Below are 13,218 nucleotides of genomic sequence, written 5' to 3'. Positions count from 1 at the left end.
GTTGGGTGGAATTCTGTTGCTTTTGTTCTGAGTTGGGTTGGGGCTCCATATGTGCATACCACCATTGTCGATCTTTACTTGCACGAGAATGGGGTTTGGAGAAGATGATGGTTGTAGGAGAATGGGGGTTGGAGAAGAGGATGAATTAGGGTTTGGGTTTGGGGGATGATAAGTAAATGCTTCTTTTATAAGGTCAAAGAGATTAATTAATTTTATAATTTTAATTAATAACGTGTTATAATAAAATAATAATGACCATTTTACCCCTGAGGAAAATGACAAAATACCACGATTTAATTTGAGAAATATGAGCTGATTTCATTTTTGGACCAAAATGGGAAAAAAAAATGAAACCACAGATACCCAGATGCAAAATGTTTCAAATTTGGACTAAAGTGGCATGAGTGACCAAACCTCAGGGACCAAAATGACAGTTTATTCGCTAAACCTTATATTATAAATAAAAATAGTCATGTTGTAACAATATACTCGACTTTTTTAGAACATCGTATAATAAAAGTTAGAGTTAAATGCCTTTTAGTTTCTGTGGTTTGGGACATTTTGCCAGTTTAGTCCAAAGGTTTCATTTTTTGTTTGTGGATCTAAAAAGGTTTCACCGTTACCATTTTAGTCCATTAGGTTAACTTCATCCATTATTTATCTTAACGAGAAGGGCAATTTGGTGATTTTAGAAGGCCGAATTGTCCTTCTAGTTAACAGAGTTACACATAAAATGACCGAATTGCCCTTCTCGTTAACAAAAAAAATGGATGAAGTTAACCCAGTGGACTAAAATGGCAACGATAAAACCTTTTTGGACCCATAGAAAAAAATGAAACCCTTGGACTAAACTGGCAAAATAGTCCAAACCACAGGGACTAAAATGGAGTTTAACTCTAAAAGTTATAAGAGAATAACAAATTATGATCAAAGTTAATTATAAAAATAATGAGTTTTAAGTTAAAAAATAATTATAAATGTATTTTTCTGTTTACCATTCATTAAGATTTGTAAATCATATGTATAATATATATATATATATATATATATATATATATATATATATATATATTTATATATAATAATAATAGACATATATCACATGTGGAGGGTTCAAATGAGAAGAATTTTTTTGTAAGAAGAAAAAAGAAGAAGTTTCAACCAATAAGAATGCTTCATTTTACTTTATTCAATATTTGCATTTAATTTTAATATAAGGGTATATTGGTAAACTTACATAAATCATTAATTTGTATTCTTCCTCTTTAATAACTAACTAAATTAAATTTGTAACTACTTTTCAAAATATATACTTTTTCTAAATTAAAAAAACAACTTAATTTAAAGTGTAGAATAAATTACTAGTTGTGTAGGATAAATTACAAGTTGTGTAGGATAAATTTCGACTGTGTAGGATAAAATTCTATAATGTGTAGGATATATGTTGGAAAATTTTGATATGTGTAGGTTTTGTAGATTATATGTAGGATAATTAATGATTAGTTGACTAATTAATTAAAGAGAGAAAAAATAGTGATATACTAATATGCTCTTTCTTCTTAAATTAAATTTCTTCTTAAATGAACCTTCCCCTATATCACATAAGAATTTATGCCCATTACACTTGCAAATCGGTTTTAATTACTAGTACCAAACAACAAAGGAGCAAACGTTAACAACGGATTCAAAGTACCCGGTGAAAACTTCCTTGCAAATAACACACACATAGGTGTCGTGTTATCATTATAAAGACATCCAGTAGAACCAAATCGAATCGAGTTCAACAACTCTTTTGTGATCTCACTACCTGCATATTTTCGTGGATGTGGGGCCACTATCGACCAATCAACATGTGTAATACTTCGGTTTGAGTTTAACCCTCCATATAAAATGTTCACCATGGTTGGTAAATAATGTTCATCGTTGTAACACGGCCGATGACAATATTCTTTGAAAAGACCATAGTAGTTTTGATCGGCAACAATACCAAGAGCAAGCTCGCGATTAACTTCAAACCATTGAGACCCTTTACGCCAATCTTGAATGGTGATGTTGGGTGACATTTGTGGATTGTAGCGACCACGGCCTGATTTTCTTTCGTCATCAATAGAGGCTACGTGGCTTATGTTTGAGTTAACAAGATATCTATAAGTCATGGTGAAGTTAAACAATGGAATGCATGAGTCGGATAGTAACACAAATCTTTGATTTGAGGGATCAAGGAGCGCGTTTGCTAGCAATCTTCTCTCAGCATCTATCATTGAAATATCCCCCCAATACACAGGCTGCATAGTAATACTATAAGACTCAAGCATCCATTAATATTAACATATATATGATATTGTACCACAAGCATTCATAAATCAACTATATGATACAATGGGTAATTTTATGTGTGTATATATTTATATACAGTGTTTATCTTCGAACATATATAAAGAAACATTTCTTTATAATTCATTAAGTAATATATATATAGGGTCAGAATATACTAGGAATTTTTTTGGCTAGGAAAGCTAGAAATTAATCTTGACCCTCAATTGATTAATCAAGGGTTTGGATTAAATGGGTATAATTAATAAAAAATGGAGGAGGCGTGTGAGTTTGTGTAGGGGTATTCTAGTCAATCTAAAGCAATAGTTTCTCTCTCCTCCAATCCCTCCCCAAGTTTTTTAAACATTAATAACTCTTTCATACGTCATTATATTTTTTTTTATAAAAATTGTACCAAAAAACGAGCGTTTTTTTTTTATCTTTAAAACGAGTACACTATTTCTATATTTTTGAAAAAAAATTCAAAAACCTAGATGCGTAAAATGCAATGGACAAAAAGCATAAAAAAATGATTTTTTTCTAAAATGCGATTGACAAAAAATACAAAGAAGTGCCTTGTTTCTAAAATACAATAGACAAAAAAACACAAAAGAAATGTGTTATTTCTAAAACGCAATAGCTGAAAAACACAAAAAAATGTCTTTCTTTTTGTAAAACGCAATGGCACACAAAGAAATGTTTTATTTATAAAACGCAATGGCCAGAAAACACAAAGAAATATCTTTTTTCTAAAACGCAATAACCAGAAAACACAAAAAAAAATCTTTTTTTTTTCTAAAACACAATGGCCAGAAAACACTTTATTTCTAAAACGCAATGGCTAGAAAACACAAAGAAATGTCTTTTTTCTAAAATGCAATGATAAAGGAAACACAAAAAATGTCTTTTTTTTTTTTTTAAAAAACGCAATGACCAAAAAACACATTTTTTCTAAAACGCAATGGCCAGAAAACACAAAAAAAGTCTTTTTTCTAAAACGGAATGGACTAAAAACATAAACAATGTGTTTTACCTAAAACGCAATGGATTAAAAACACAATAAAATGTATTGTTTATGAAACGCAATGGACTGAAAATACAAAAAAAAATGTTTTTTTTTTCATTCCTTTGTAAAACGCAATGACTCAATTCAAAAACCCAGATTGTAAAAATGCAATTCAAAATTTTCTTACATAGATCGAAGTCGATTTATTCAGATTTCTTCAACGACTAACGAAATTTGAATGCTAGAAACACTTATCAGTGATCGAATCGAATGAATCGCTTCAAAATCACGGAAAAATGAGATATTGTATTGTAAGCTGGGTTTCTTCAAAAAAAGTTGAACAACACGTTGATTGAGTGTTTGAATCATTGATTGGTGACGAAAATCACACTATAATGTAGTTATTATTGAGATAGAAAGTGAAGAAAAGGTCGAAGACGTTGGGTTTTGAAATTGTGGGTTTTGAAGTTACAGGGAGAGAATAAGGAAGAAGATTTGATAAAATTGACTAAAATATCATTCCCTTTATTTTTAAATTTTGTCACATATCATAATCCTATTGCTTCCTATCCTTCCTAGCCAAATATATATATATATATATATATATATATATATATGTATATATATATATAATTAGTGATTAAACCTTATTATGATAACAAATAATATAAAGGCGTTTCAGCAACCATAACCAACTATCAAGTCTTACGCGCGACGCGTGCTTTTCCCGATTTATGATGGCTATCGGTAATCATCGAATTAGTGACGATTTTTTTATATAATTAGTGATTAAACCTTATTATTATACAATGTTTTTTTTTCTATAATGACCTTGTTGGAAAAACTATTTACCAAAATAGTGTTGTTAGACAACTATTTAACAAAATAGTATTTTTGATTATTTTTTTTTTTGTTTCTCACTCCTAACCTTATTGGATAAATCTGATTCATTAAATAACTAATGATTTAATCATTGTATTGTGTCTCTCACCTAATTTATTTTATTTAAGAATCTTAATTTTTTTTTTAAAACCTACTTTGATTTAAAAAAAAAAACTACATTCTACTAACTTTAGCTATACCCTCATAATTTTAATTATGTATTGAGGAATATCTGGAGGACCAAAAAAAGTGACTAACAACAGAGGACTTCCGGCAGGTGTGAACGGCAGACATGGACGGCCAGAGCTATAGATCAGGAACCAGCGGTATAACAAAATTCTATGTCTCGAGGCTTCAGGAGAGATGTAGTTCGGAGGATATCTCGGTAGCTTTAGGAGCTTTTGGGACAGTCGAGGGTGTTTATATAGCTAGGAAGAGAGACAAACGGGGGTATCGCTTCGGATTTGCAAGTTTCAAATGGGTGAAAGATGCGGTGGAATTAGAGAAGGAGATGAGAAACATTTGGATGGGTAACTATAGACCTATCATCAACGTGGCTAGGTTTGTTATGGAGAATGAAATGGGAAGAGGTAACAAGGTGCATATGGGGAAGAAGATGGGTCAGTTTGACATGGAACAGGGAGGTTATCAACATACCTTCAATAAGCAGGAAGGTAACATTGGCAACTTCTTTTCCAATAGTAGATCTTACGCTGAAATAGTGGCAGGTAAGGTTAACGGTTCGACTAGTATGAAGGAGGTAGTGGTTTTCGGGTACGTTAAAGCTTATGGTGATCTACATGGAAAGGCAATTGTCGGCAAAGTGAAAGATTTGTGGACGCTTAGAAAGATATATATCTTACTGAAGGAAGCAAATTATGGGGATGCGTTGATTAAATATATTGGAGGATTGAATATCTTACTGGTCTTTAAGTCATCTTCAGAGGCGGATAGATGTAGAGCCGATTCTTCAGGCTTCGGGTGGTTCGATATTGTGGAGATTTGGAGGGGACAATCGGTTGCTTTCGAGTGATTGGCGTGACTGAACATACACGGAGTACCTCTCCATTTGTCTGAAAACGAAATTTTCGACTAGGTGGGGAGACGGTTTGGTAAGGTTATCCATGCCTCTCAAAGGCAACCGGAGGATAACATTTTAACTTCAGAAAGCTTTTGCGTTCTTACAGACTCGGTTAAAAGGATTGAAGAAGAAGTTATCATTATTGAAGATAGGAAACGTTTTAGAATTTAGGTTGAAGAAGAAAGAGGGGACTGGATTCCGGATTCGGTGGAGAAACAGGAAGTAGATTCCGAGGTAGGTGTCGAAGGTGAATTCATGTCTGAGAGCGATAATTGCAATAACACGGAGGAGGTAGATTCCGAGGGTAGTGGATCAAAGACGGAGGCTGAAGGGTACGGGATATGGCGAAGGATGCCTCGGGGTGTAAAGGCTCACTTTTTACGACATCTTCGCTGGAAAAAATAGTGAGTACTGCAACTTCGGAATTCCGACGGATTTTGGGGCGGGGGAACAACAGAAGAGTAACGGCAACTTCGAAATTCCGACGGTTTTATGACATCTACTCCGGTGGATTTTAACGGTACCGGTGTGGGGAGGCCCTCGGCCGGTAAGGTGGGATCCGGTGAAGTTGTACAGCAGGAGTTCATTAATGAGGATGGAAGCCCAATAGATGTTAAAGGTAAAAAGAATTCGCCGGATATATTGAATATGGAAGGTTTCCCCATGGTAGATGTTGGAAATGGGGAAAATAATATGCAAAAGAGTAATGGGGCATGAGGCTTTACAAGTTTATTTAATAAAAGTGAAGGGGAGGTGCAGGAATCGAGAAAGTATAAAGAGGACGATGTCGGCGCTTTTAATTTTTTAAAGAACTCGAGATTTAAAGTTAACCTAGGTGCTGGTGGGCCTTGTAAGGGTAAAAAGAAAGTTAGAAAGCCCAATTGTAACAAAAATGTAGTGGAGGAGATTGGTGGGTTTATTAGACCAAGGAAGAGGATGAGAAATGATGACCCATTTAACTTAAATAAAATAATTGGAATTCAGGAGGTGAGCACCAGCACTGAAGATCAGGAAGATGGTGATGACTTCAATATAGGAAACGTAGAAAGTTTTGAGAACTACAAGGAAGAATCGAGTTGCAATAGAAAGGTAACAGTGGAGGAGGTGGTAGAAGATTTAAATTTGCAGCTCAACGAGGAAGAGGAGGAGAACATTGATTTGGAGATGAATGTTACAACCATCATGGGGGGCATAGTGGGAGTAGATCTTTAGAACTATGAGACTTTAATTAAAGAAGCGATTAGGTAAGAAGGTTTTCAAAATGGAGAGAGATGAATTTTCTTTCTTTAAATATTAGAGGTTTAGGAGAGGGGGGGGGGTAAAAACAAAGCGGGGTGGATAAAAAAATTTGAAACATGAGAATGGTATTGACTTCATCGCTTTACAAAAAATTCAGTTTAGTGACGTTTCAAGCATCAAATTCGAGAAATACTGAGGAGTAGGCAACTTCGAGATGGATCACGTGCTGGCGGCTGGTAGATCGGGAGGGGTGGTTAGCATGTGGGACCCTAGCATTCTCAAGGTACACGATTTTTTCAAGCACACTAATTTTTTATTAATTATGGGGACTTTAAAAGGTAGCAATAAAGCTATTAACATTGTTAACGTGTACGTTCCGCATAAAGTCCCTCTAAAAAAGACTGTTTTTAATTCGGTGCGCAACCGGGATGAAAGGAGAAACTCTATTTTTAACAAAAAATATGCTTCAGTTTTTAATAATTTTATTTCTGAAAATGGGTTAAGAGAATATGATATGAAAGGAAGAAAATTCAGGTATCTTAAGGATAACGATAATAAACTTAGCAAGATTGATAGAGTCTTGGTCAGTCATGAGTTCTTTACAAAGTGGCCGGTGGCATGCATTCGGGCGATGCCGTAACTCTACTCGGACCATTGCTCTTTTGTTTTGACTTGTTCGGATAAAAACTTTGGTCCCAAGCCATTTAGATTTTTTAACTCGTGGTTGGAAAGAAAGGATTTCGATGAGGTGGTCCATAAGGCGAGTGCAAATTTTATCGGAGTGGGGGAGCCTGACGAGGTTTTAACGCAGAAATTAAAGAAGATAAGAGAGGTTGTAAAAATTTGGAAAAAAAGGTTATAGCCAAGGAAAGGGGAATTGGAGACGACTCTTAAAGAGGAATTAAAATGCTTGGAAGAAATGTCGGAAGATAGAGAGTTAAGCGAAGAGGAAGAATGGACCAAACTGGAATGTCTAAAAGATCTTAATGAGCTCGAAGGCTACAAAATTAAAGATATTAAACAAAGAGCTAGAGCTAGATGGGATTTGAAAGGAGATGAAAATTCTGTGTTCTTTCACGGGTACATCAAAAGTAGACGGGCTTTCAACAATATCCCGGGCCTTATGATTGACGGTGTTTGGACCACTAAACCTTCTCTGGTAAAAAAAAGAGATTATGGAATTTTACAAAAGGGCTTTCGAAGAAAATATTAAAGATAGACCTAAATTCAGATGCCAGAATGTTAGGGTCTGTTGGAGGAAGATGCGGCGTCTTTGACGGTTCCTTTCAGCAAAGAAGAGATCAAAAGTGCGGTGTTCGTGTGTGGTTCTGATAAAGCTCCTGGGCTGGACGGTTTTAACTTCAAATTCATCAAAAGGTATTGGAATATTTTTGAAAATGATTTATATAACTTGATGGTTTCTTTTTACAACAAAGGTACTATCGCGGTGGGGTGTAATTCATCATACATAACTTTTATCCCGAAAAACAAGGATCTGGTGGGGCTGAGAGAGTATAGACCTATCAATCTGATCAGGGTGATAAGCAAAACTATATCAAAGATTTTGGCTAATCTTCTAAAACAGGTTATAGGAATCATCATATCAGAGAATCAAACGGCGTCTCTTAAGGGGAGGTACATTTTGGACAGCCCGTTAATGCTAAATGAGCTCATGTCTTGGATTAAAAAATATAATAAAATGGCTTTCCTTTTAAAAATCGATTTTGAAAAGGCTTACGATAACGTTTGCTAGAGTTTCCTTTTGGACATCATGGGGCAAATAGGTTTTCCTGTGATATGGTGCAAATGGATCGAAGGGATTCTAGTTTCGGCTAGACCCTCGGTTCTTGTGAATGGGTCTCTTACCTTTGAATTTAAATGTTCCAAAGGGATTAGACAGGGTGACCCTCTTTCCCCGTTCCTGTTTCTTTTGGTCATAGAAGCCTTGTCTAGCATCTTGTGCAAAGCTAGGAATGAAGGGCTTTTCAAAGGTATTCAAACTCCTAATAGCGGTCCGGTTATTTCTCAACTTTTTATGCGGATGACGCTCTTGTGCTGGGGGATTGGGATAGGGGTAATTTAAAGAATGTGGCGAGATGGGTATTGATATGGGGAAGTGTCTGATACGGCTTAAGTTATTAGTTGTAATATGGACTCTATCCCGCTTACTTACTTGGGGATTACGGTGGGGACTAATTTGAACATAATTAACAATTGGACGCCTATTATCAAGGTTTTTGATTAAAGATTGACTATGTGGAAAGCTAAAAGCTTATCCATAGGGGGGAGGCTTACTCTGATCAATTCGGTGTTGGAAAGTCTGCCTTTTTATTATTTCTCTTTATATAAGGCCCCGTTGGGGTTATCAAGATCCTCGAAGCCAAAATGAGAAAATTCCTATGGGCGGGCTCTAGTAGCAGCTCAAAAATGAACTGGGTAGCTTGGGACTGTGTAAATTTGCCCAAGTTAAAAGTTGGGTTGGGTATTAACAGGTTCAAAGAGGTTAACGAAGCTCTTCTTATTAAATGGGGGTGGAGGCATAGGGTTGAGAATCATAATCTGTGGTGTAAAGTGGTGGAAGCGTGCCACTGTAAGCATAACCAAAGAAACTTCCTTCCGCTTAACGGTAACATTGCGGGGTGTTGGAAAAATATTGTGAATTTGATTTCCAAAATAAAAATAAATGGGAAGGGGTTATATCGGCTAATCACGGGTAAGGTTGGGAATGGGGCTCATATTCGTTTTTGGATTGACATGTGGGCGGGCGATCTTCCCTTCATGGAAAGATGGTCCCATTTATTTGGTTTGGAGATGTTTAAAATGTGCAGGGTCGCAGAGATAATTGAAGCAGGGAATGGAAATGGAACTTTTTCATGGCATTGGTCTAGACATCCCGAGTCTGATGAGGAGATAAAGGAATGGAAGGAATGTCGTGAGGTTCTAAGCGGGTTGAGACTCTCCAATGACAAGGATGCATGGTATTCGACGAAGGATAGCCAGAACGGGTTCTCGGTGCAGTCGGTTAAACAAGCGTTGATTAATGATAGAGGTAATTGTCACCCTCCAAGTTTTGTTTGGTGTAAATGGGTGCCTATTAAATGCAATATTATGAATTGGAGAGGCAATTTGGATAGGCTTGCTACGAGAATTAATTGAAGAAGAAGGAATGTGGATGTAACCTCGGTCATGTGCCCCTTTTGCGACGAATTTGAGGAAACGGTGGAGCATTTGTTCACTGCCTGCTCAGTGTCTATTAGGGTGTGGTCGGCTTTCAGCGTTTGGTGCAACATATCGTCGCTTTTCTTTTTTGAGTTCAAGGACATTTTAGAAATCCACAAGTTCATTAAGAAAGGTAAGAAAGCGGAAAAGCTCATTCACGGGTTAGCTATGATAGCATGTTGGTGCATACGGAAAGAAAGGAATGATGTGGTTTTTAACAAGAAAAAGTGCAGTCTGCAAGATATCCTAGGAGAGGTTAAGTCGAGAGGTTATAACTGGGTTAAAAATAGAGCTTCATGTAATTATATTAGCTGGACGGATTGGTGTAAATTCCCGCTGTACATGTTATAATTTCTTTGCCCTTTGCCCATTTGGGTCAGGGGTGCTCTTGCATGTTTGGCCTTTTACCCGTTTAGGTCGGAGGTGTATTTTAATGAAGTTTAATTTAAAAAAAATTATTAAAAGACAAACTGAAAAGTTCACTTAAATCTATATACGTCCAGATGTTAAAACATTCCTTTTTAGGCTAAAAGGGTAAAAGTGATATAACCACAGGGGTAAAATTGTAATTTACTCTTATTATTATTATTGGAAACTTGATCATTACTTGAGAGTTCAAATAACTCGAGTATAGAGCTTGAATAATTCAATACTTTCTTCTATATTTAGCGGTAACTGTCATTGTTTTGTATAATAAAGCATAGTACAGTTGGTAAAGCTCACCTGGCTCGTAATTCTTGTGCCATAGAAGACGGAGTCTTGAGGGATGGTGTCATTGTAAGATGGATGAGGGTGGACGTAGATGGAGTAAAGACCTTCATGCCCTTTAAAGAACAGCTCCCACAATGGTGCAAGTGGCAATCGTCCTGGTGTCAAGAACATAAATGCTACCTTATAAGGACTAGTATTTGTGGTGTTCATCCTCGAACTTTCTATCGCACTCTTTATCAAATCTTCATCACTCATATTGTGCATCATGGGTATTTTATCTGTTATTGAAACCCTAGGTGGAAGTAATGATGGCGGTGTGGCCGAAGAAATAGATTCCGACAACAATGGAGGTGGTGATGGAAATGAAGAAAGAGTATTTGCATGCGCTAGCGGCGGCGGCGGTGGTGGTGGTAATGATATTGAATGGAAAACACTAAAAATAGAGATTTGGACGGCGGCAGAGAAATTTTGAAGGTAGAGAGCGCAAACAAAGCCGATTGGCAAGCATATCAAGAAGATAAACAAGTGAAAAAGAGAGTTTTTAGAGTGGAAAAGGTTCAAGCATTTGATGGGGAATGCTATTCTGGTTTGTCGAGAACCCATGATTATTTGCATGGAAGACTAATTCTATATGTCCACATATAATATATAATGAAAGGGCTGCCTGGTGACTTGAAGTAGTTTTACTTAGAACATAAGTTATGGTATGTTGCATGTGCGATCCTGCACCTCCTTACTCCAATCTACAACTGACCTTTTAATGTTACAAAAGACCATTTAGTTGTATGAATATACTTGCACATGTATAGATAACTAGTATTTGCCCCGCCCGCGTTGCGGGGCACTAAACCGAATATTTCTCACTCATAACATGTGCGTTTGTGTTTCGGTTACTTGTACATACTGCTCATAACACGATCTCAAAAAATTACATCGAGTCGACCAATTAAAATAAGGCACTATCATACTTTTGCTAAAAAAATTAAAACGATGGGAAAACTATAATTTTAAACTAAGGGCAAAATTGTAATTTTTCAAGACAAATGAACGTGTGCTAGGCAGATTTGGTTGTTCATTCAGACAAATCAACAATTCTCTATTACAGTCTAAGGTTTGAATGATTACTAACTCTTCAGGACAGATTTGGTTGTTCATTCAGACTCGTGATCTCTAGCCACTCTCCTCATCCGAGACATTCCGGTGATGTGATTCAACTTTTGTTCTCTTAAAGGTGAATATGTTTATGGATAATCTTTAAACTATAAAACCTGATGCCTATGTCTCTTTGTTCTTTTAATTTTTGACATGAAATACTCAAATTAATTCAAGTTATGACATAAAATACATTTTTTAACAAAATTGTAATAGCAAATGGGTCAACTGGTGAACCCATCACCAAGCCCAACTTATCTAGTTAAACATGTTCATGTGTTCAACCCAAAACTGAATTGAATCGGTTTAGATTAAACCCAAACCACCTGCAAATTTCGTGTTAGGTTTGTGTTATGTTTTCGTGTTGTGTAAAACTACATGCATATATGGAGAACTGGTATTCCTTTTATACTTGAATACTTGGATGCTAATTCACTTTTATTTCAGGTATATCTCGTGATTCAATGCACAATAGACTTGCCATTGGTGGACTTGTTACATCAGATAGAACTCTCTGTATTTACTTTTATCTTAGATATGGCACGGCACGAGAGAGGTTACGAATAATGATATAGATGTTTTGTTGAAGACGTTGATGCCAAAATGTTTTAGTGAGTTAGGTATTTCGTTAATTTAGCTTTATATATAGATCATAGGAATTGTATGCAGTTAATTTATGGAATTTAATATTGTTTGTTATGCATTTAGCCAAGAATTTTAATTTGACCGTTTTATTTACTAATTGAATGTGTATCATGGGTTGATTTGGAAATGTTCGATTGGTGTATATAAGCTAGATTTGTACAGCAACTGCAATTTTTTTTCCAGCAATGTTTGATGGGGTTTAAGACGCGGTATTTTAAAACAGAATTAGAAATACCATCTTTAAACTCAAATCACCCCGTTTAATACACTATTTTCTAGTAGTGATTGGAACTGGCGAAAGAGTTTGAAAGTCAAATTATGCAACAGAATATCAACATTAATATGAAGTGTTGTGATCCGAATATTTTGCGTTGTCCTAATTAACTTTAAACGTACCTCACTTCTCTTTCGTGAAATTTATTATATTATTAGAAATTAATAATACTTATCCTCTTTAAATATCTACTAAATAAATTGTTAATCATTATAGATCATTGGCAAAACTATACCAATTAATAGGTTTTATTACTATCTTTGACTTGGTGGTCTAATGATTTAGTGTTTTCTCACCAAAAAAAATATATGAGTTTGAAATTCTTTCAAACACAAAATTAACTGATATTTAGATATAAGAAAAAGTCGTTGTTAAAATTAGTTTTGTTATTTAATTTTTTTTTTTTGTTATTACATTTGATTAATGTTATCATTAAAGTTAAATATGTGATACATGTTATTCTCCCTTAGGTTGCCCGTTAAATATGTGACATATTATTCTCCCTTAGGTTGCCCGTTTCATTCCATTTAATTTACTACAAACCGAGTACAGATTCAATATGTTTTAGTGTTCAATAGCTAAAAATAGTTTTTTTCATAAAAATGTTTTTAGTAATTATACATCGTTGTTGTATTAGATATGGTTGTATTAGATAACAATGTATAAGATTATAATAGAAACACACTTTTTTAAAAC

The 13,218-nt window shown here is 35.2% G+C and overlaps 1 protein-coding gene across 1 annotated transcript; it reads right to left on the bottom strand.

The window, feature by feature from the left end:
* Positions 1-1,624: 1,624 nt before the first annotated feature.
* LOC110895384 (glycosyltransferase BC10) lies at positions 1,625-11,054 on the bottom strand. Its single transcript, XM_022142696.2, has 2 exons — positions 10,464-11,054; positions 1,625-2,285 (listed from the first exon to the last, which is right to left on the bottom strand). Exons 1-2 carry the CDS (start codon positions 11,052-11,054, stop codon positions 1,638-1,640), a joined length of 1,239 nt encoding a protein of 412 aa, XP_021998388.1. The 3' UTR covers positions 1,625-1,637.
* Between the last annotated feature and the right edge of the window lie 2,164 nt (positions 11,055-13,218).

Source organism: Helianthus annuus, chromosome 12 (assembly GCF_002127325.2).
Source record: "Helianthus annuus cultivar XRQ/B chromosome 12, HanXRQr2.0-SUNRISE, whole genome shotgun sequence".
NCBI lineage: Eukaryota > Viridiplantae > Streptophyta > Magnoliopsida > Asterales > Asteraceae > Helianthus > Helianthus annuus.
This window is presented reverse-complemented; position numbering and strand designations above follow the sequence as displayed.